Raw genomic sequence first — 25057 nt, 5'->3', positions numbered from 1 at the left:
CAATCATTCTTCCTTGTGGGGGTATTTCTCCCTTGAATCTCTCTCCCTTACCTGGAGTTGGAGGCCTTATACCAGGAACTGGTAGTGCCCAAGAACAACCACAGGTGTTCATGACCCAACTTCTCCCCCAATTAGCATAAGCCAATGATTTCTGTGGCCTCTTGGTCAGAAGAGCTCTAATTATCCCTGACAGTGTGAGTTGACTTTGTTCCTGTCCTTTCCATAACCTTTACCCGGGCTCTTACATGAGAGGGAGAACCAGGATGCTGTCAGGAGTGCGTCACCCTCTGAGTCACATTCGGGCTTCATTGGGTCACCACCTTTGTTTCTTTCAGGTTTCACTGGATCAGTCTGCCAGATTGACATTGATGACTGCTCCAGCACGCCGTGCCTAAATGGTGCAAAATGCATTGACCATCCCAATGGATATGAATGCCAGTGTGCTACAGGTAGAGCTTTGTGCCTTCTGTCTTTGTGTTGTACCCTTTGTGAATGCCCCTGAGCAAAACTAGGAGAACACCTCTGGTGGCTTCCCCACATGGACAACAAAAGCAAGTTGGGGGGCAGCTAGGTGGCACAGTAGATAGAGCACTGGCCATGGATTCAGGAGGACCTGAGTTCAAATCTGGCCTCAGACACTTGACAATTACTAGCTGTGTGACCTTGGACAAGTCACTTAACCCCAATTGCCTCACTGAAAAAAAAAAAAAGAAAAAAGAAAAGAAAAGCAAGTTGGGAAGGACGCTTTTCCTATTGCTTCCATCCGGTGGACTTATCTATCTTTTCTTCCATGATAACAGCCTGCCCAAGTGGGAGTCCCTTGGTGGCAATCTACCTTCTCTTAGATGATAATAGCCTTCCTGAATGATAGTCCCTTGGTCAGCATCCTTCTTTAGGTTTTGGCAGTAATGAGTTTCCAACTGACCTGACTGTTTGACCTTGTTTGTTCCTTTGTATAAATGAAGAGGTTTAAGTTTAATAGCTGTTTTTTCACCCATTGGGGCTATTTGACAGTGAGACTTTTCCTTTTTTGATCATTCCTGCGTTTTCCTACAAACCCCTTAAGTTCACAAAATGGCATTTCCAGATCACTTGGGAAAGCAAATTTCCACCATCTTTGGTCTCTGATGGCCTGAGAGTGTGGGAAGATATTCTGTTTTCTTTGCATTCAAATAGGCTCACTTTTTTACAATTAAAAAATATTATTCTATTCCTAGAGAATCTAGTCATTGTGAACATCCTGACCCCTACCTTGCAGTGCGCTGATATCGGTACAAACAAAGTCAGAGCAGAGAGGCAGCATGGTGTTGGGGAGAGAGCACTGGGTCCAGGTTCCTATTCCAGCCAGCTCTTTATCGACCCTGTGACCATAGATGAGCCACTGTAGTGCTTTCTTCTGGAGTCTTCAGTTAGGGAGAGACTCAGCTGATGCCCTCATGTCTGGTCCCCCAGGACAAGATTCACTGGAGAAGAATTCTAAAATGTGAATTTATGTTAAAAGAGAGAAGGAGGCACTCTTATAGGCTCTTAGAGTTCATATCAGAGCCATTGAACGTGGGGTGGGAAGGACCTGCTGCCTGCTCTGAGCTACTTGGGGACAATTGACCCTTTTCTTTATTCACTTTAATCCTGGTGGCTCTTACATTCATTCATTCAACAGGTAATCATTGGTTGTCTGCATAGTGCTATAGGAATGGTCAGAGGAGAGGTGGAAGAAATGTGAAATTAGTGTGGTCGCTGGTTCCAAGAGTTCACAATCTTGTTGGGAAGATAGGACATAACACACACACACACACACACACATATGAAATCATTAGCTAACAATTTACTACAGCGCCTGGGTAAGTGATAAGGGATTGTTATAGAAGGCAGGAGCTCAGAGGACAGGGAGGTTACTGTAGCTGAGCAGGGAAGGCCTCCTGGTGGAAGAGGTGAGACTTAAGCTGAAGGATACATAGGATCAGATAGAATTAGATGGAAAGGGTTTGGAGGAAGTGGAAAAACATTTCTCAGTGAGAGGAATTGCATAAATGAAATAGGAATTTGAGACTGAGTTTGACATATCAGGACATTGAGAATATCTGAGCACTGCACAGACTTCACTCTCTTTGGGGAACAGTTGGAGATAAGGTTATATGAGAGGGTGAGGAACCTTAAATGGCATGCTAAAGAGTTTGTCTTATAAGTAATGGTGAGGGCAGCTAGGTGGTGCAGTGGATAAAGCATCGGCCCTGGATTCAGGAGGACTTGAGTTCAAATCCAGCCTCAGACACTTGACACTTACTAGCTGTATGACCCTGGGCAAGTCACTTAACCCTCATTGCCCTGCAAAATAAATAAACAAACAAACAAATAAATAAGTTTTTTTTAAAGTCATGGTGAGTAATTGAGGGTTTTTGTTTAGGAAAGTGACACAGTAAATTCGGTATTTTTAGGAGGTTTATCTGAGAGAGGTAGGTAGGATGGTTTGGAAATGGAAGAGACTAGTGACAGGGAGACCCATTAGAAAACATGCAATATTCCAGATATGAAGTAACAGGAACTTGGTCGGGTGCTATCAACTGGGCTAGAAAAAGGAGGAATGCATGTAAGAGACATACAAACAGAACAAAGGACTGGCAAGGGTGAAAGGATAGTTACTAAGACTTATCTTCTGACCCCAAATAAGCCAACCTGACTTTTGATTGGCAAGGGTACAGTGGGTTAGTGATGAGGGAATAGGAACACCCAAACTTTATATGTTAGTAACGAATTGCTCAGTAATGTTTAATCAAAAATAAAAATAGAGTAACTCCGAAATTAGCTTAATCATTGATAAAAGTGGGATTTAAATTTTCCAAACTTGATCTATGCAAATTTAATTTACACACACACACAGTTTTAAGCAGCTAAATCTGTTCTCTGCTAAGTCTCTGCATTAGCAAACCCATGGGATAGGAGTATTAAGTCCGAGTTGCTTTGCTTTCATTACAGAGTAGGCCTCCCTCCCTGATGACTTTGACCCTTGGGGATTTTGTCTCTTCAGGTTTCACTGGCCTCCTGTGTGAGGAGAACATAGACAACTGTGACCCTGACCCTTGTCACCATGGCCAGTGTCAGGACGGGATTGATTCCTACACTTGCATCTGCAACGCGGGCTACATGGGGGCCATCTGCAGCGAACAGATCGATGAATGCCTGAGCAGCCCCTGCTTGAACGAAGGACGCTGCATCGACCTGGTGAACGGCTACCAGTGCAACTGTCAGCCTGGCACATCAGGTGAGACACTCTTTGTTGCTGTTTGCTTTGGGGCCTTTGCTCTTTCTCCACATTTCACCCACGGGCTCAGATTTTCCTGGCATATATACGGCAGCTTTTTTTTTAAGGGCCCGATTCTGAGAAATACCCAGCAAAAGCCACATCTATAAATATCCTTGGAAGCAGACACTCCTTCTGTCCAGCCGAGACTTTAGGAATTGATCATTTTTCTATGTATAGCTGTCAAGGTTTTTAGTTTGTTAGGAGTAAATACATGTGAATACCTACCCCTCAGGGGGAAAAATGATATTCTTTTTCACATATACAACAGCTCAGTTGATTTTGAGTAGCTTCCATACTTTTACTTTCTCCCCTTTCTTTTAAAACTGATGGATATTTTGGATTTCTGGTTGATACTTCTTTTATGATCTCTCTCTCTCTCCATCCTCAAGTCTGGTCTCCCTACTCTCCAAACCATTCTTGGACATTGGGAAAATCACTAGGGAGAAACAGGCTAGGACTTCAGAGGGTGAAGGCAATTTGTAGTGGTCCTGCCATAAATCTGGGGTTTTGAATGCCTACTCCCACCCCCTACTCCCCCCATCCCAGTCACAGATTTCCTTGTTAAATTCACTAAGTCCAGGTGAATGGCTACTTGTGTTTGTTAACGATGAGAACATGTTACTTCTTGGTAGGTAATTGTGAGATTATTTTCTTCCTTGGCAGCATTTCACAGACTCCCCTAAATTCCAGTTCTCCTTATTAGATGAATATTTATTGCCATGCTGGTTGTGCATGGACAGAGAGGTACTATTTCTCAGATCAAAGAAAAATGTATTAGAGAAAGATTAACCAGTGTATGCCTCTGTGAGAAGGGTACCTGCCAATACATCAGGTGATTTATCGAAAACACATTTGGGGTTTGAAGAAAGTGATCCATGGAGGGGGTGGAGTGGGAGGGGGGGTCAGATGCCTTCAACTTATTTTTTTTTTAATTTCCATACCAATTTCTTCAAACATGTCAAAGGCCCTGGTCTTCATCCAGGACCTCATACATGCCAAGTTTGGAAACAAAGTCCTTTTTGAATTACTCAAGCATACAAAAAAACATCCCCGTGCCTTCACAGCTGAAAATGCTTCTCCCTCCCTCCACGTTTAGATAACTCCCTAAAAGGGCTGAATGGATCTTTGTGAAACCTTCCAAAAGCAATTTGCTTCTGGGCTGGTCCCCAGACATGAGAAATTGCAGCCCCAAAAGAAATTTGAGAGATTTACAAGCAACTGAATGGAGGCCCTTAGAATGGAAGGGCTGTCTCAGCCTTTGCTATCTATCCCACTTTATCCAGTGTGCTGTAAAGCTGGGTGAAGAGTTAGCTGGCAGGCACTTGGTTTTCCCTAGGATTATCCCATCATGCCAGGAGGTATCAGGTGGGTGCCCTGGGGGGATGGTGTAAGAACCTGCCCCTAAACAGGACAAGAAATAATTGATTGCATTTGCAGGCAGCACAAAACAATAAGGAGGGGCCAGGAGCTCTGGAGCTCTGGTGGGGTATGTCGGAAGTTTTAAGGGAAAATAAATGAAATTTAATTTAAGAAACATCAGATTGTAACAGGTGAGGGAGGATGCGTGAGATTTGCGAGATTAGAGGAGTTCATTAGTGACCTCTGTATTCTTTTTTTTTTTTTGGACTGGGCAATGGGGGTTAAGTGACTTGCCCAGGGTCACACAGCTAGTAAGTGTCAAGTGTCTGAGGCCGGATTTGAACTCAGGTACTCCTGAATCCAGGGCCAGTGCTTTATCCACTGTGCCACCTAGCTGCCCCTTGAATAGCCATTCTTTTTTTTTTTTTTTTTTTTTTGCGGGGCAATGAGGGTTAAGTGACTTGCCCAGGGTCACACAGCTAGTAAGTTTCAAGTGTCTGAACCCGGATTTGAACTCAGGTCGTCCTGAATCCAGGGCCAGTGCTTTATCCACTGTGCCACCTACCTGCCCCAACCTCTGTATTCTTGAATAATATCACCATGAACCAACCCCGGGTGAGTCCTGGGGTGAAGAGCCACTGCCTCTATGCCTTCTTGGTGACAGCACCCCAGGAGCCAGTGAGGAAATGGAAAAGTGGTTCCTTTTCCTGCAGGTAGCCAAATCTTATTTCTCTCTTTGGTATCTTTTGCACATGTTGTCTTTCCTTTACCCATAGGGTCAGCACCCATGAAAGCCCTTATTGCCCATTGCCTGGACCACAGTACCCTTCTACTTGGGTTCCTTGCCTCAAATCTCTCCCCTCTCGGGGGCACCTAGGTGGTGCAGTGGATAAAGCACTGGCCCTGGATTCAGGATGACCTGAGTTCAAATCCAGCCTCAGACACTTGACACTTACTAGCTGTGTGACCCTGGGCAAGTCACTTAACCCTCATTACCCTGCCCCCCAAAATAAAAAAAATATCTCCCCTCTCTCTAATCCATCCCCAGTGTTAGTCATGTAAAAGAAAACACAGACCAAACCCCCCACACACACACACACACAAGAAAAATAAAGAAAGTAAACAAAATTACACTTCAGTCCGTACTCAGACTCCATTAGTTCTTTCTCTGGAGGTGGATACCATTCAGAATTGTCTTATATCATTGTATTGCTGAGAATAATAGCTGTCATTCACAGTTGATCATCATATAAAATTGCTGGTACTGTATATAGTACTGGTTCTGCCCATTTCACTTTGTATCAGTTCATGTAAATCTTTCCAGTTTTTTTCTGAAACCATCCTGCTTGTCACTTCTTATATTACAAATAGTATTGTATCACAATCATATACCACAGCCATTCCCTGATTGAGGGATTTCCCCTCAATTTCCAATTCTTTGCCACCACTAAAAGAACTGCTTTAAATATTTTTGTACACATAGGTCCTTTTCCTTTTTTATGTCTTTGGGATATAGACCTAATAGTGGTGTTGCCTGACCAATAGATATGCATGGTTTTATAGCACCAAAATGATATTTTTAAAGCACAGGTCTGACCCTGCTCCATAAACTCCAGTGGCTCCCTATTAGCCCTAGAATCAAATACAAACTCCCTCTTTGGTCTCCAGAGCCCCTTACCACCTGTCCTCTGCCTACCTTCCTAGGCTTTCTACATTACTCCCTTCCACACGGTCTACAATCCAGCCAGACTGACTTTCATGCTGTTCCTTTCACATACTAATCCATCTCCCATCTGCATGTCTCAGCACAAGTTGTGGTTGTAATACCTTTGCTCCTTAACTTCACCTAGCCCCATCCTTGGCACATAGGACTTAATCAGTACTTGTTGACTGATTGCTTGATCCCTATTTAATACCTAACTTTAGAGAGACTCAATGTATTATATTAACCCACTCCCATCATGCTCCATTGAGGTAAATAGTGGTTGAATCATTTCCATTTTACAGTTGATAAAACTGACATGGAGAAATGAAATTAGTTGTTGAATGTTGTGAAACAGTGATGTCAGAGCCACCATGATGGATGCCCCTTGCTGTGTTCTGTAGGGGATACTTTCCTACTGTGGAATTTCTGATCCCCTCCCCCCAGTCTGTATTTGTTTGGGGATTTAAAAAATAATCTTTGTAATTCTATAGAAAAGGGGGAAAGCATTTCCTTCTTTAAGAGAATTAGGTTGGAGCAGAAGGGAGAAGAAAAAGTTCTTTATTTATAATGAAAGATCATCCAAGTACAGAGCAGCCAAACGGTCTTAGAGTTGGAAAAGGTCTTTGCTATAATTCAGTGCAACCTTCCACCCAAGGTTGGAATCCCTTCTAGGGTCCTCTGCTGGAGCCCTTTTTAGTGGAGAGTCCACGATTTTGAAAGGCAGTCCATTCCATTATTCAGCAGTTCTCATCAACTTCAGCTTTAAGAAGCATTTAGTAAGCCCCTCCAATGTGATGGACTCCGGAAATAGAGACAAAAATGAAGAAGTCCCTTCTCTCGAGAAGTTTGTGTTCTGCTAGGGCTTATATCCTGCACTACTCCCATTATAATGAGATAAAGGTTGTCTCTGTATATCTTCTACCCCCTTGTTCTTGTTCTGCTATCAAGAACACATTCAGGGGGCAGCTAGGTGGTGCAGTCGATAAGGCATAGGCCCTGGATTCAGGAAGACCTGAGTTCAAATCTGACCTCAGAGACTTGACACTTACTAGTTGTATGACCGTGGGCAAGTCACTTAACCCTCATGGCCCTGCAAAAAACAAAAAACACACTCAGAATAGGGTAGCAGGTAGCAGTCAGAGTAAGGAACACTAAATGGCAAAGGAAAGACCTTTACTTGGAATACCAAGGGCTCTGTTAGTGAGACCAACACTGTTTTTTTTTTTCTTTAAAAAAAAAATTTAAACTAATGCTATTATTAACAGGCATTTGGGAATAGACTGGGCATTGTGCAATTAGCTGGGTATAAGTTCTGGGACAAGTTACACATTCACTAAAAACTGCAAACCAGTTAAATGACAAAATATGTAATTTTGTGCAGTTTCCCATTTTTATTTTTAACCTTACTCTAGCTGGATATTTCACTGCAAAAATAAAGCACTGGCCCTGGATTCAGGAGGACCTGAGTTCAAATGCGGCCTCAGACACTTGACACTTACTAGCTGTGTGACCCTGGGCAAATAATTTAACCCTCATTGCCCTGCTCCCCCCCCCCAAAAAAAAGAAAACTGGTTGCTGTGGTTTTATGTAATAGCAACCAAGGAACAATTAGTTCGATACCACCTGATACCTGTAACTCTTTGTAGCTTTTTATTCTACCCAAAGCGGGTTCAATGATATTTAGACTATTTTGGCGTATCTTTGTCATTGTCATTATCATCACCACCACCACCAACATCACAGGGAGGCTTCTACTGTCTGTGACTCTGATGATAATAAAGAACGGGAAATGCCAAACTGAGCTATTTTGCTCTTATCTTTGCAGGGGTGAATTGTGAAATTAATTTTGATGACTGTGCAAGTAATCCCTGTGTCCATGGGATCTGTATGGATGGGATTAACCGCTACAGTTGTGTCTGTTTATCGGGATTCACAGGTAACATTCCATTTCCTTTTGAAAGCCTTTCTTCCAACTCGTTACCCTCAGAAGACTGATGTAGAAAACTTAACTTTTCACATTCCCTTCCTTAGGACCCAGAGCTTGGCCCACAAGGAACACTTCCAGTCCTTGCCTGTAATAAATGACATACACTTTGAGACATCATTTGGGAATTTTCAGTCTAATTGCTCAATGCTGCTTGCAAATAATACTGTCTTTTTAGAGGGAGAGGGAGGGAGGGATATAGAGTTGTATGAGTATATATGTATATACAGAAATGTACATATATAGATAGATAGATAGATAGTACATGCACACACAGTATGTATACCTGAGGTAAACACCAGCAAGAAACACTGTCCAGAAATACTCCACTCCCACCCCCACAGAGGTGCTGCTTCTTTTTGGAGACTTGTTGGGTGAGATCAGGATTTGGGAACACACTGCTCAGTTTGACAAACATGACCGAGAGCTTCCCACCTCAGAGAAAGAGACTACCCAAAATTCTTCAGACTCTAAACTCCTCTTAGATGATTATCAATGAGTAGATCAATATTCTGATCCTTTTTTAGTCAAGACATGCTGGTGAACTTGTTGGAGCACAGCAGAGAGGACAATGTTAGTATACCTACATGGATAAAAATAGCTCAATTTTCTCTATTTTTTTCCCAGTCAAAAGTTATTCATCCCAGAGCATCTGCAGAATAGCCTCACACATTGGTTAGGAAAACACTGCACCATTTTTTATTTTACAGGACAATACATACATAGGTACTTAATAATAGCTTCTAAAATTCAACAAATATTTTTAAATGGCGATGCTATATAAGGCTTGCCATACAGCTATTGACAATCCATTTAAGAAATTTCCTGGGGCAGCTAGGTGGCGCAGTGGATAGAGCACTGGCCCTGGAGTCAGGAGGACCTGAGTTCAAATCCGGCCTCAGACACTTAACACTTACTAGCTGTGTGACCCTGGACAAGTCACTTAACCCCAATTGCCTCTCTAAAAAACAAAACAAACAAAAAAACCCAACAACAACAAAAAAGAAATTTCCTTCCTAGACTTTTAAACCACAGTGTCAAAAAGCAGATCCGAGTCAGCTACAAATGAATGCTTATAGTTCTCCTGCCAGTGACTTATTTTCCTCTCAGGTTTCACAATCGCTTGTGTTCTCCTTCCTGGCATGCCACAAAGGTTATGATTGTAGGGCACTTGAGAAGGCTATCTGTTGCCCATATTGGGTCACAGTAACCTCTCTTCATTGGAGAAATGGCTCACATGCCAGGTATGATGGAAACTTTCATGCCAACACCCAGGGCTATATGTGGCCTGTGTCAGCCAGACAATATTCATGCCTTGAAATGTGCTACTTCACACTAACTGATAATAAGTTAGAGCCCCCCAAAATGTCTATTGGACAGAAGCATGTTGTTACCGGAGGAATAACTAACTGTTCCCAGTAGCCATTTAAACAGTACTTTAGAAGAACATCAGCCTAGAAAACTCTTCTAGATAACAAATTTTGTGTTAACAGTGCCTGTGCCTCAGGCTGGCTAATTTTCTCAGAAAGTTCTTGCAGAATACAAAGATTCTTTTTGGGCTTGTACCAGACAAGAAAAGTGAGAGAGAAATAAGCAGGTTGGGAATATTCTAAAATAAACTTAAGGTGGGGTATAAAACTCACACCAGGCAGGAAGTAGAATGTTATGATTTGGTTATGGGCCTCAATCCTCTCTCTGGGGCCTCTCTCTGTCTCTTAGTCTGGGAAGTTTAAAATATCAGTGGCTCTTGTGGTATATGTTCACCACCTGGCAGAGTGTGGTGTGTGTTCTTTCCCTTATTCTATTTTTTGCCATTTTAATAACAGTTGGTATAGTTTAGGGGAGCCATTAAAAAAAAGATTAAATTCTGTATTCTGTACCTGCGTATACTTTCTAATTGTGTAGTGGCTAGGAAATGTTGGGCAGCAATCCCAGGAGAGAGCCAAAGTGTCAGTAGTAAAGTTGTTTAGAGGGGAAATAGATTAAACGCACACAACTCCTTTTTTTAAAAAATATTTTTGTCTATTAAGAATTTTTCTACCCTTTTTCCCCTTTCTGATAGGGTTATGCCTTAAGAAAGAAGACTTCACTTGGGGGCACAGCTAGGTGGTGCAGTGGATAGAGCACTGGCCCTGGATTCAGGAGTACCTGAGTTCAAATCTGGCCTCAGACACTTAACAATTACTAGCTGTGTGACCCTGGGCAAGTCACTTAACCCCAACTGCCTCACCAAAAAATAAAAAGAAAAGAATTTTTTTCTTCTACTTCCTCTCATTATCTCTCAATTAAACAAAAATAAAAGAAGAGACTACTCTTGTGACAGTTATTCATAGTCAAGCAAAGCAAATTTATTCATTAGCCATGTCCAGATCTGCATGTCTCCTTTTGCATTTTGAGTCTCTTTAGGGAGGTAGGTAGCATACTTTGCTATGGTTGAAAATTAAGGTAAACTGAGAGACAATGGTTTGTGCATAGACCACTGTCTCCTGGTTCACCTTATTTTTCAAACATAACAGCTTCATTTGTGGTTCTCTGGGATCAGTGGTCATTATTGCTTTGATCAGCTTCCTTGATCCTTTGAAAATTGATAAACATATAACCCTATACTTCTTGGACTTCTTGTTTCAATTTAATCTGTCATTATGGAGTTACCTGCAAGGTGTATGATGGTGTACTAAGTGCTTTCGGCCCATTTTTCTGAGAATATGAGCTCCTAATGGGAAGGAGTCATTGCCTGGGTCATTCTCTTTGTGCTCCCCCTCCCCTCAGCCCCCCGCCCCAGACAGAGCTCCTTGCAAAGTGCCCTTTGAAAAGGTTAGCATGGCGTCAGATTCCAGGAAGAGTGAGCACAGTTAACAACAAATATTTATTAAGCACCTTTCTAAATGTAATTCAAGTGTCCTGGGCACTGGGGCTCCAAAGCCAGGGGCAGGCAGGGGAAATTGGGTAGAATTACTTACTGAGAGTAGAATGTGTTTTCAGATTCAATCTGATTTCTGATTTTGCTTCCGCATCTGGTCAAAACACTGTGTTGGCCCTGACATTTCTGTTCCTCTTGTGCTGCTAATCTTCTTCCCCCGCCCCTGCATTACTGCCATTTTGTCCATTCTCAGAGGGCTACCCATCAATTCCTGTGTCTTTCTTATCCTTTCTTACCAACATGCCCACGCTTTCCATACTTGCCGTCCCTCCGGAACAAGGTGAGGTTTCTATAAACTGCATGAAAGAAGGTTCATCCCAGACTGTAGTAGCATCAGTGTTTCTTTCTTTCTTTTTTTTTTTAGTGAGGCAATTGGGGTTAAGTGACTTGCCCAGGGTCACACAGCTAGTAAGTGTTAAGTGTCTGAGGCTAGATTTGAACTCAGGTCCTTCTGAATCCAGGGCCGGTGCTCTATCCACTGTGCCATCTAGCTGCCCCGCTTCAGTGTTTCTTATGACTTGGTGATGAAGACAAGGGAGATGGCAGCTACCAAGTAAAAAACGTCCTTCTCCAAAGAGCAAAAGAGTAAGGGAATCTTCCCTCTAACCCAGTATTGCATTGCTGCCCTGGGATAGAAGCCTAGTTTTGTGCCAGTTTTGTTCCCTGCCCCCCAACCTTCCCTTCTCAACTTGCCTATCCAGGGCACCATCATCCTCCCAGTCACCCAGGCTCACAATTTTGGCGTCCTCCTGACCTCATCTCAAACTCCATATAGCTAACCTTTTGCCAGATTGTCATAGTATCTCTCATATAGGTTCCCTTCTTTCCTCTCACACGGGAACTACCTTGGTTCGGGGTCTCATCACTAGCGCAGTAGCTGCCTACTTCCCACTCCAATCCATCCACCACTCAAATGCCCAAGTAATTTTCCTGAAGCACAAGACTGACCACGGTACCTTCCCCCCTTCTACTCAGTGAACTCCAGTGGCTCCCTATTACATCTACTATTAAATATGAATCCTCTTGGGGCAGCTAGGTGGCGCAGTGGATAGAGCACCAGCCCTGAAGTCGGGAGTACCTGAGTTCAAATCTGGCCTCAGACACTTAACACTTACTAGCTGTGTGACCCTGGGCAAGTCACTTAACCCCAATTGCCTCACTTAAAAAACAAAACAAAACAAAACAAAACAGATGTGAATCCTCTGTCTTAGAAAGCCCTTCACAACCTGGCCTCTTCCTTCCTTCCTAGTCTTCTAACACTTCCTCCACTCCACGTACCCTGTCATCCAGCACTACTTGCCTTTTTTTCCATGCCTTTTCCCTGGCTGTCCCCATGCCTGGGTTGCTCTCCCTCCTCACCTCTAGCTCCTGGCTTTCTTGTAAACTCAACTGAAACTCCACCTTCTGCAGGAGATCTCCTTCCCTGCCCTACCCCTACCCTGTTCGTGCCTTCTATCTGAGAGCTCCTTCCATTTGCTGTGTGTATTGTACGTACGGTTATTTATGTGTTGTCCTCCATGAGAACTTGAGTTTGTTGAGGGTAAAGACAGTGTTTTTTCCCTTTTTTGTACCCCCTGAGTTTATTTAACACAGTGACTGGCACGTAGTATGCATAGTAAACTATTAATAAATGTTGATTGACCAACTGGTTTGGGTATATCCAGTAGAACCTTGAAGTAATTGGAATTTTTTGTTGCCTGAAGGAAGAGGGGTAACCCTGAGAAATCAAGACTATAATAAGGATTTATTCCAAAAACCACCTCCTGGTTTATGTCCCAGCGTTACTGATTTAGCCCAGATACCCTACTGTCATCCCAGATGGCTGCAGTACTGCCATATGCAGGGGGTCACACTCAGCACCAAATTAAAATTGTTAGATTAATGGTCCAGAGAGGCTTTAAAGATCCTTTTTCCTCATTAGAAGAGGATTAACTTATGTTCACACGAAGGAAAAAAGTGGATTGAAATATGGATTATATCGGTCTATGAAGATTATGCAAATAAGGCTTGAAACAAAACTATCCCGCCCCCCTCCTAGCCCAGTTCATACCATTTTCAGTCTACTTCAATAGCAACCTCTTCTCTTTCTTCCTCTCCTCCTTCCCTCTTCTTCCTCCTCCTCTTCTTCTCCTCAGCCAGGCCTCAGTTAATGAGGGTTCAGACTTTTGTTCCACCACTGTCATGCCACGATACCGTTGGAAATTTTATATCACACTTTCCATCCTTATCACAGTCATCTTTTTTGACCTCCAGGATACTTGCCCATCTTCCACAATGTGCATGTCATTTCTCTGATCACAGTCTGCTCTTTGAGGACAGAGACTGATTCATTTTGGTCTTTATGTCTCCATTACCAAGCATGCAGTTGCTTAATCAATGTTGATTGGGTAAATCAGCATCTGAATGACTGCAGTAAATCTCAGGGACTTGAACAGCAAATTCATGATCCTTATGATGCCTTCACCTCACCATTCTTTGGCACCATCTCCATTGACCTCCATCTGAAGTCAAGTGCATTTATAATTCTGCCCCACAGACTTCATCACCTCTCACAACTCTTCCAGACCTTAAACTCCAAAATCGCATTCTTACCTATTCTACTGTCTCCCCTACCTGCCCCCTACTTAATTGATTGCTCTTAATGGAGTCTGACATTGCAATTTTTAGTCCCTTGTTTCTGTCTCGTTCTCTTAGTCCATCACCCCAATGCTGGCCTCATTTGCCTGCATACCCAGCTTAGACTCAGCCCAGAACCGTTCTAAAACTCAGGCCTTTTTGCCATTTCTGTTTTGTCATTAACAAGCCTTGGATGAACCTTCTGCTTTCTTCTCTCCTGCGATGCTGGAAAAAGTAATGAAGCCATGTTGATGAGTTCTATTGTAAATTCATTCCAGCTGACTTCCTCTGGATTAGATTGCTCATTGGGAATTCTGTTATTTATTGGATGTTGAATCCCTTTCAACTATGCCACTGTTATAAACATTTTCCATTCTCCTCAAGTGCACATACCCTCCACCCTGCCTATACACTCCAGAGATGCCGTCATCTCCTTTTTACTGCTCAAGAAAAAGTCTATTCTATATTAACCTCCTCAGCTTTTCTTCTCTTTACTTCAGAAGCTCCCTACATCTCCAAGTAGTCTCTTTCCTCATGCCCATCTTAGAGGAAGAGACTACTCTTTTGTTCATCAAGATTTCTCCTTCTTGTATTCCTGATATCTTCTCGTCTCTCCTTTGGGATTTCACATTATCAGTCGTCTTTCTCATGGCTTCAGTCTCTCCTGCTCAATTGATTTTTTTTCTCCTTTGTCTACACAATTGTCCAGTATCCCTTCCCCTGACTCCCTCAACATACCATCTTCTCTATCACTTCTCATGTGATCTCTGAGATCCATTCCAGCTTGGAAGAATCTCTGACTGAGCTTTCTTCAGACTTAGCCTGTCTTCAGTGCCTTTGGCTCTTTCTTAGTTCCTTTCTGCTTTGCCCCTTGTACTTTGGCTTCTGTTCCCACCACATTACAGAAATTTCTTTCTTTTAGGTTTTCAGTTTCCTAATTTGCAAATCCAATAACCATTTATTAATTCATTTCTTATTCTTCCCCCACCCCCCAAAAAATTTACATTTACTGTCCTCAAGCAGTTTATCTTCTGTTGGGAAGGATCTGACACATATAGTCAGTGTCTAATGGAAAATAGGGTGTGGTGAGGGAAAGAAAAGATCCAAAGTAATATTTGAGGAGGGAAAAGAATAATTTCTGCTCTGGGAATAGGCTTGGGTCAAAGAATGCTTCACAGAGGAGGTAGATCAGCTGGAGAAAGATCCTAAGGGACAGAAGTGAAGAAGGAGCACTGTTCATGGGGAACAGTCTGTACCAATCCATGGAGGTGGGAGGTGGCATGGTTGAGGAACAGATAATATTTCAGTTTGGGGCAATGCAGAGTATACAAAGAGGAGTAAAATGGAACATGGTTAGAAAGGAAGGTTAGAGCCGGATTGTGGAGGGCCTTAAGGGGGTTGGTATTTAATTGTACAAGCAGTGGAGAACTACTGAGCCTTTTTGGTTAGGAGTAACACAGATGTACCTTTGGAAGATTATTTATATGTGTGAAGAATGAATAGGAGATGAGAAACTAGAAACAGGGATACCAGTTATGATGTCATAAAATAAGTGATGGGGCAATGACCATATGAGTAGAACAGATTTGAAATGGGTGGTGTCAGAATCAACAGGATTTAGCATCATCTTTGATGTGAAGGATGAAGAAGATTATGGAGGCAAAGAAGATGCTGGAGTTTTTAAACAAAAATTGGTGGGACCACTACCAGTTAATATTTTCATGCAAAATGCATATAGAAAACTATATAGAAACAATTGGTTTCCCTTTATCATAGGACAAAGATGCAATGTTGACATTGATGAGTGTGCCTCGAACCCATGCCGCAAGGGTGCAACATGCATCAATGATGTGAATGGTTTCCGTTGCATCTGCCCAGAAGGACCTCACCACCCCAGTTGTTATTCACAAGTGAATGAATGCCTCAGCAACCCCTGCATCCATGGGAACTGTACAGGTGTTGCCAATGGGTAAGTTTGGTATGAAGTTTGATGTCATCTCTGGGATTCCCACATTTCTCTGAGGAAGAGATAGTACTAAAGGTAATTTCTAGTTGGATCCACAGATAACAGGTCTGCAAGAAGCCGGAATTGAAGTTAGCTCTTTTTAAATATTAAAATAAACATTTTCCTATTATTATCCATATAAATTCAGTATTCCCAGCAATTCAGTAGCCATGGGGATGAGTATATTCAACCCAAACCCCACAGTCTGAACCATTTACATCTTGAATAAATGGAGGGGGGCAGGGAATGAGAAGAACTACATCGTTGTTAGGGAGACCCACAACAGAGCATACCTTCCAGGCTGTGAAAACGGAAAAATGCATTTGCTCCTTGTCCCTGACTGAATCCGTCTGTGCAATTATGGAGCTCTGTTCTCTTTGATTGGATTTTACTCCTGTTTTTATGGTCATAGTCAATGGGATTAAATGAGCTTATTTTTCCCCCTCTCTTCCTTAGCTCAGGGTTATGTTCCAGTAGTGATTTAGAGTCAAAAGCAAGAATTTCTCGGGTGCATTGTGTGGTTTTCTTTCAGATACAAGTGCCTCTGTGAAGCAGGCTGGGTTGGCACCAATTGTGAGGTGGACAAAAATGAATGTCTCTCTAACCCTTGCCAGAATGGAGGAACCTGTGACAACCTGGTGAATGGATACAGGTGTACCTGCAAGCAGGGCTTTAAAGGTGAAAACAAAAGGGCTCGTTTCTGCCCAGTTTGGGACGGAATGGTGTATGGAGTCAGTTTTGTGGAAGGAACAGGAACAGGGCTTCGATTTCACTCACTAGTTCTCCTGAGACATGCAGTGTTTATCGGTGGGTTGCAGGGACAATTCAGTGCAAGCAAGGCGGAGGTCAAGTGTATTTAAAGTACGTTGGCATATTGAGGGCAAGGGATCCATGCTCTCCTTCCCCTTACAATGGAACCATTGTTCGCTTTCTGATGTTCTCAGATAATCACCTATTTGCTTTCTAGGAAAGTAGCCATTCAGGAGTTCTTTATAACTATCCCTTGGGTTCTCATAGTTCTGTTTCTGCCACCAGCTTTCTAGTGTTTTACTGACCTATCCTCAATCATTTGACAAACAGCTTTTAAGACATATGTCTTTCCTTTACTTATTTAGTCAGCATATGTTTTTGGAATGCCTTCTCTGTGCAAGTCCTTCTAAGACACAAGGAAGAATTTATAGTTCAAAAGGAAAAGTAAGACACAGATAACTGCAACAGAGTTCCTCTCTTGGAGGGGGGGGGATCCCTTTAATTGTATGTGATCATCCCATTGCTTCTTCACTCTATAAGACCTCACCATTTCTGAAATGTGAAGATTTCTAATGCGTATCTCATCTTTACTGAGGCCCTTTACGTAGCTGGATGAGACTTTCTCTGTCAGGGACTCAGAAGTTCCCAAGATCCAGACCCTCCTGCTGTACCTAAAAGTCTGCCTCATTTTCTTTTAACCCATTGCCTTGAACCTTGTCAAACTAGACTGAAAAATGCAAGGCATACCCCTTCTTCCCCTTAACCTATACACCTTCCCTGCCCCCGGCTTCCCTAGTCAGAGTCTTCAAAATTCAGAAGGGATTCCATCTTTCCTCATTTCCTTTCTGGAGGTGGGTTTTTGGACCATCATTTTGGAAGAGTAGTGAATAGTATGACTTTTGGAGGTAGGAGGGTGTCAGAATAGTGGGGAATACTATGGATTGGAAAGAGGAGGCATAAATCAGACATGAACATTTGCAAAATTATATATTTAATAAGATTGCTTTTTATTACCTTCACTTCTGAACAGGTTCTTTGCACAGAATTCTGTGACACTGTGATGATAGGAATACTTCACATTTTAATATGGCACTTTAGAGTTTACAAAGTTGTTTTTCCCCCACAACAACCCTATCAGGAAGATGGTACACCAGTATTATTGTCTCCATTCCAAATGGGGACACTGAAGCTCAGAGTTTGAGTGGCAGTGACTAAGCAGGGAATGCAGGCAAGGTCTTCCATCTGACTCTCAATCCTGTGCTCTTTTATTGATTATTTTAATTATGGTTTGAAAGTCATGCATTTAAGGTAGGGATTGGACTAAGTGGCCAGTGAGGTCCCTCCCAACTCTCAACTTCTTTGTGATTCAGAAGTTGTGATTTTCAATCGTACATCAAGTTTACTACAGGTAATGACATTCTTGGACCATTTCTGAGGAATTATTTGGAAAAGCATCTAGTCTCTCCTACCTCTGAAGAAGGGTACAAGCAGTAGTGATGTCTCATTATATTTAATGGGAACCTTTTCCAGCAGCCTGAAAGAGTTACTAGAGTTTCCAGTGTGAATTTGGGTGAATTTTACTTGAGTTATTCATTTGAGGCAGTGACGATGTTAAAATGTTAAGCTGATGTTAAATTTCATTCTTTTCTTCTCTTTTCCTACCATTTGTAGGTTACAACTGTCAAGTGAACATTGATGAATGTGCTTCAAACCCCTGCCTTAATCAGGGCACCTGCACCGACAACATAAGTGGCTATTCTTGTCACTGTATGCTTCCATATACAGGTGGGTTCCCTGGGTAACCACCGGTACATATTAAACAGAAAAGGTACTTGGCTCGGTGATGTCATTTATAGTATTTGATTATCAGTGATGTTTTCTCTTGAGGCAGAGTAGTAGAGAATTAACAATCAAAGTGGTATTCTTTGGGCTGATTGGCTGGATCTTAGATTCATAGAAAACATTATGTGCTCTCGTGATGTGGGAGGGGGTTAGTGGGAGCCCCCTGTGTCCTTGTTCTCTTTTGTAGTCATAGAATGCCCAACTCTAAAGAGTTAGAAGGGATTTCACTTAGTGTAATCCACATGGACTGAGAATCACAGCAAGTTGGTTTTCTTGCCTCCCCTGGAAGACCTACAGCGAGGAAGAGCACATATGGACCACCCTCTGTTAAATGTGGCCATTTTATATCATTGTTCCCACTCTGAAGGCAGAGAAACTGTGTAGTCCAGGGAATTGCAAAGGCAGCAGCTTAAAATAATGGCAGTTTGTATCCAGAATCCAGATGTCTCTGAAAGCAAATTGATGCTTTTTGTTACTCCACTATTCGTGGTGGTTCTCATTTCTGGTGTCTCCCAAGCTCTCACATGTCCAGACCTAAAGTCATCCTCTCCCTTTGAGTCCCCCCCACAACTGATTCCTTTTCCTCCCTTCCCGGTATCGACTAATGGTTGAAACCTTATGATCATTCGAGACCCCCCTCTCCTCCTTTTACCCTCTGTCTGGTCAGTTACCACGTCCTTCATTTTTATGTTGGAGAAGTCTGACATCCAGCTCTTCTCTCTCCTGCCTTTTACCAGCCTGTATTGGCAGTGAAGGGAACATAAATATACATGATTATGAATATGCCTGTGTATATATCTCAGTCACACTGAGACATGCGGCTGATTTTGAGAACATTTAATTTGTCGTCGAATTGCTCAGATACTAGAAAGATATTTGTTTATGTTGTGGCTGTAGATAAGATCCACATTAAAATTATATCCTGCATGTGAACCTAGAGGGATTACATCTGACCAAAACCACAAGCGTATTAAAGTCCCAGTGCCTGGCATATAGTCACATTCATCTCTAATTGACTCTGGTTCACTGTGACTGGTGATGGAGCAGAGCAATCTGCTTTTTCCTTAGATAACTTGAGTCATCGTCAGTCTGATGAGACATCACACTGGAAATTTCTGTCAGAATCTATGGGAGGTTTTCTTTTTTCCATTTGGAACACATAATGTGGCTGAAATTTTAGCCCGTTAGTTATGACTTGATTTTGAGCAAATGCCATACTTGAGAGAGAAACTTTTTGTTCTAAAGCTTTCATTGAATGTTTATGCTCAGCATTCCACAAGCCCTTCACTGAGTAAGTTGAGAGCTTCAGTTCCTTTGGATTCACGTGAGGACCGAAGAACTCTGAAATAATGGCATGTCTTAGAAATGCAGCAATTGTTTCTCCCCAAATCGTATCCTCCTATGCCTCCCTTCTCCCCTTTCCAAAGTAGGTATGGCTTCTGCACTAAATGGAGGGCTTCTGGGACTAACACTCAAAAACCCGATGAGATATTGTGGGAGCTTCTCTTGGTGAACAAAAAGAGGATCTGTGTGGATGACACCGATTAGTTGCTAAATCTGGTAGAAGGGGAGACACTATCCCCATCCCCCATTTGCCAGCCCTTGATTTTAGATAAATCGGTAGTTGCGGACGTTCCTGTTTATCTGACTGCACCTCCTGATGCCAAAAGGACAAATTGCCTACTCCTCCGGCTTGCTCATTTCCACATGATCACTGTGCTTTGGTCCCTGCAGGCAAGAACTGTCAGACGGTGCTGGCCCCCTGCAGTCCCAACCCTTGCGAGAATGCTGCTATTTGCCAGGAATCTGCCAATTTTGAGAGTTACACCTGCCTGTGTGCTCCCGGCTGGCAAGGTGAGATGGATATCCAGCTTAATGGGAGTGGAGAAAGCAATTTCCAATTTCCGTAAGCAGTCAGCCTCAAGTTCAGGCAGAGGGAGAGCATCGGGCTGATTTAAATTCCTCATCCGCCCAGGCCCCTCCAGGTCTCTGAGCATCCTATCTATCCCCTGCCTTGAATGCAGGGCTAAAGTTGGAGCCCATTGTCAGCCATCACCTGTGCTTCTGGGGCCCCCTAGTGGCTGAAGTTCTGTATTGGTGCCCAGAGCTATAGGGAATCTTGGACCACTTTTTTCACTCTCCCCACCTGGGCGTCCGTCATCAGGATGCCTTGAGATCCTAAAGTTTGTAAAGCCTTGCTTCTCCTGTGCTTCCAGGGCCTCGGTGCAATGTGGACATTGATGAGTGCATCTCCAAGCCATGTATGAACCGTGGCGTCTGCCATAACACCGAGGGCGGCTACCTGTGCAAGTGTCTCCCCGGCTTCACTGGTGTGGACTGTGAAGAAGATATCGACGACTGCCTTGCTAGTGAGTGTGCGGCCGGAGCAGGGAGGCGCTGCCTCCTGGGACTGTCTTCTTCCCTCGTCTCTCACACTGTCCTGTTGATGCTAACAGCCACCTTGTAGACACTCATGTGAGGACGTGGCATCCTCCCTGAGACAGTGTCAGCATCTTGAGGCCTGGGACTGCCTCTCTGTGCTCCCCTCTGCCTGCCATGTACAAGCAAAGGGCCAAGTATATCAGGGGCATTTAATACATGCTTGTCATTTGACTGATGGGGGATATGAGGTGATTAAGAACCTTGTAAATATTTTCCTGTATATCACGATCATTTTTAAAGAGCTCTGTATGTAAAGGAAGGACTGACTGTGGTACCACAGGTGCTGTGTGTCTGCCTCTTGTTGAGTTCTGTGTTGGACGGTGGGCCTGGAGTCAGGAAGACCTGAGTTCAAATCTGGCCTCAGACACTGGCTGTGTGACCCTGGGCAAGTCTCTTAACCTCTGTCTGCCTCAGTTTCCTCCTCTGTAAAGCAGGGACAATAAGAACCCCTGCTTCCTGCAGTTATTGTGAGGATCAAGTGAGATTGTATTTAAGGTCTGAGTGCTCGTTAAATGCTATTTTCATTTCCATGTAGAAAAACACTTTAGGATGTAATGCACCCTTTAACACATCAATCATAGCATAGCTGTAAGGTAGAGCTCATTGGACTCTGAACAAAGAGGCCATCAGAGCGCACTAAGCTTAGGGAGACCACCGTTTGAGTCCTGTTCTTCTACTAACCCATTGTGTCTTTGGATGTGTCACTTGAAATTCTCAGTGGGAGCCCCTTAGTTTTCCTCTCTGTAAAATGGGTCCAAAATAAGGATCCTTTCTAGATAGGGAGTTTTAAAAACCCAACCTGGAAATATCTCAGGTGTAGTTTCCTTTAAAGGGTATATTATGGCAAACAGCATCAGCTGCCATGAGGAAGGAGCAGGAGCTGCTTCTCTGAACACAGTTTGCTTCTGGTTTCTCCAACACCAATTACGAAGGAACTCTGGGGTTAAGTTGAGGCAAAGAGTGGTTTGGTGAATGCATTATCTTTCCCCTTTATAAAATAGAGGCTGTATATATTAGCTCTCTTCTTATTCATATAGTCATTCATTGATGTGTGTGTGGCAGCCAGGTGGCTCAGTGAATGAAGCTCTCTCCCCAGGTTCTACCTGGATAAAGGCTCCTTGGGAGTAGGAGTGACTTTCTTTTATTTCTTTGAATCTCCCTCAGTATCTAACACTGTGCCTTGAACACAGTGGGTCTCTAAATTTTTATTGATGAGTCAGTATGAATAAAATATTCTATAGTCTTTCCTTTATCCTGTTTACCATTCCCCTAGTTCTTTGGCCGGGCTACTTTGCCTTTCTCACAGAGAAGCAGCAAGATTTTACATGCTCTTAGAGCAAAAGGGAACAGAGATGATTCTGTCCAGACTGGAACTTACAATGGTTTTTTTCTAGCTGGGAAAATCAGCAACATCCAGGAGGGCGGAGCATCAGCATATCAAAAGGCTTGGAAGAATAGTCTAGAGAGCAAATACCATGTAAGCCAAGATCAGGAGAAGGAAGGGCTCAGGAGCCAGTCACTGGGTCTTTGGTCCCAGTTCCAGTGCCCAATACTTTTTTTATGGGAGGCAGGGGTCCTGCTTCCTTTGGGTTCTTGAGCAGCTCAGGTGTGAAGTAAGGGCCTTCACTTAGACCGGTGAGCCACGGGAAGCTGCTCTTCGGAGTTTTCTCATGCTTGTGTTCATTGTTTCAGACCCCTGCCAGAACGGTGCTTCCTGTGTAGATGGAGTGAACACCTTCTCATGCCTTTGTCTGCCGGGGTTCAATGGTGATAGGTGTCAGACAGACATGAATGAGTGTCTGAGTGAACCCTGCAAGAATGGAGGCAGCTGCTCCGACTATGTCAACAGTTACACGTGCAAGTGCCAGGCTGGGTTTGATGGGCCTCATTGTGAGAACAACATTGATGAGTGCACTGAGAGGTGAGGGGAAGCCACCTAGGAATGGATGTCCCTACAGACAAGGGGAAGGGGAGGGAAGTTGCTGCCAACCATATTTCCTGGGATGGGGAATTAGACATTCGCTTAGGTCTCACCACCACTTCCCAGGCCTCTCAACCAGTTTGCTGACATTTACGTAATTAATATAATAAGGTAATTAGAGAGGGCAGCTAGGTGGTGCAGTGGATAGAGCACTGGCCCTGGATTCAGGAGGACCTAAGTTCAAATCCGGTCTCAGACACTTGGCATTTACTAGCTGTGTGACCCTAAGCAAGTAACTTAACCCTCATTGCCCTGGGAAAAAAAGAAAAAAATAAGGTAATTAGCAAATTACAAAATTAGGAAATACAGCTTTCTGGATCTTAAAAGTGGGGACAGTTATTCATTGGGAAGCAAGAAGAGCCTTTGACCTTCATCCTTACCTTTTTACCCACCTCTTGGCTCCTTGGCCATCTGCTCTACAGTTGGATGGGAAGCCATTTTGTAGCCCTCTGTCTTTGGGAATTGTGTAAGCAGCCTCTTAGGTGTCCTTATTTATCACAAATTTTGCAAATTCTGCAGCACTTCTGTGGTAGCTAGAGCAAGAAATGTCAAGTTCAGGGCCCTCACTCCAGCCTTTTTCAAAAGTATTAATTTCACTAGAATAAAAAAATGGCTGTGAAAAGCTACTGAAGGCTCGAATGGAATCCTGGAGAAATAAGCATTCTCCAGACGTTTCCAAGTCTAAGTCCTTGATAGCGGTAGAGAGAACGGCGCCAGTTGAGTTTGGTGAGCACAGGAAACAACCCTGAAATACTTGAAAAGCAATACAGGCGAGGCAGCTAGGTGGCGCAGTGGATAGAGCACTGGCCCTGGATTCAGGAGGACCTGAGTTCAAATCTAGCCTCAGACACTTGACACTTACTAGCTGTGTGACCCTGGGCAAGTCACTTAACCCCAATTGCCTCACCAAAAAGCCAAAAAAATACAAAAAAGAAAAAATAAGAAAAGAAAAGCAATACAGGCTTGGGGGCATTTGGGACATCAGTTCACAGGGCTTTGCCGGTCTCGGACCCCTTGGGTTCCAGAATCTTAGTCAGTGACATCAGTAGAGTCTCGTGTCTTTGTTATCATTTTGACGTCAGTTGTCTTCTGTGTTTATCTCCCAGTTCTTGCTTCAATGGAGGCACATGTGTGGATGGAATCAACTCCTTTTCCTGTCTGTGCCCTGTGGGTTTCACTGGCCCATTCTGCCTTCATGAGATCAATGAGTGCGACTCCCACCCATGCCTGAATGAGGGCACCTGCATTGATGGCCTAGGGACCTATCGCTGCAACTGCCCATTGGGCTACACAGGAAAAAACTGTCAGGTAATTAACCTCCCCGCCACCCCCCCCACACACACACACACACTTAGTCAATATCTACACTTGAATCAGCCCCTCCTAAGATCCACCTCTTGAGTCTGGCACCCTAAGGTCCTATTGATTCCTAAAGTATCATGGGGATAGGTGGATCAGTTCCAAAGAGAGCAGCTGTTTGACGGCAAGACCTGGCAATCCCCATAGACTCAGCAGATGCTCCAGAAAATACGGTGGGTTTTGTTGTACAGTGGGGACAAAGGAAAAGGCATGATAAGGTTTCCGTAAAGATAAAGACTAGGGAAGGAGTCTGGGGGTTCCAGAAAAAGGGGTTGTGAGAATAAAGTGAAGGTAGAATTAAGATTATTTATATTTAGAAGGGTCCTTAGAGTGATGGCGGGCAGCTGTTCTCCATCTCAGCTGAGTTGGAGGGAAAGGCCTTCAATATTATTGAGTAAGAATTCAGGTTATCCTTAAGTAGAGCTCCCCATCAGAGTTGAAATGCTGGAAGAGGCTGTCAAAAGAGGCTCTATTGCCATCTCTCCTTGGAAGTCTTTAAGAACAGTGGATAGAGGGGCAGCTAGGTGGCGCAGTGGATAAAGCACCAGCCCTGGATTCAGGAGGACCTGAGTTCAAATCCAGCCTCAGATACTTGACATTTACTAGCTGTGTGACCCCCGGGCAAGTCACTTAACCCTCATTGCCCCACCAAAAAAACCCAAAAACAAAATAAAAGAAAACAAAAAAAACAGTGGATAGATAGGAAGAAGATGTAGCCCTTTACCAGAAGTACTAGAAAAGATCTCAAGCACAGAAGCAGCCATCTCTGTAAAGGTTGAATTAAACTGAAAAG

General features: G+C 43.4%; 1 protein-coding gene across 1 annotated transcript in view; it reads left to right on the top strand.

Moving 5' to 3' along the window:
• Positions 1-25057, top strand: part of NOTCH2 (notch receptor 2) — a 176283-nt gene that overhangs the window by 124053 nt on the left and 27173 nt on the right. Inside the window, exons 10-19 of the mRNA XM_044001826.1 lie at positions 336-449; positions 3026-3259; positions 8191-8301; positions 15662-15854; positions 16423-16568; positions 18312-18425; positions 20217-20336; positions 20699-20851; positions 22617-22845; positions 24012-24213. Of these exons, the coding sequence (XP_043857761.1) occupies positions 336-449; positions 3026-3259; positions 8191-8301; positions 15662-15854; positions 16423-16568; positions 18312-18425; positions 20217-20336; positions 20699-20851; positions 22617-22845; positions 24012-24213 (1616 nt within the window). The remainder of the gene's footprint in view (positions 1-335; positions 450-3025; positions 3260-8190; positions 8302-15661; positions 15855-16422; positions 16569-18311; positions 18426-20216; positions 20337-20698; positions 20852-22616; positions 22846-24011; positions 24214-25057) is intronic.

Source organism: Dromiciops gliroides, chromosome 4, assembly GCF_019393635.1.
Source record: "Dromiciops gliroides isolate mDroGli1 chromosome 4, mDroGli1.pri, whole genome shotgun sequence".
Taxonomy (NCBI): domain Eukaryota; kingdom Metazoa; phylum Chordata; class Mammalia; order Microbiotheria; family Microbiotheriidae; genus Dromiciops; species Dromiciops gliroides.
This window is presented reverse-complemented; position numbering and strand designations above follow the sequence as displayed.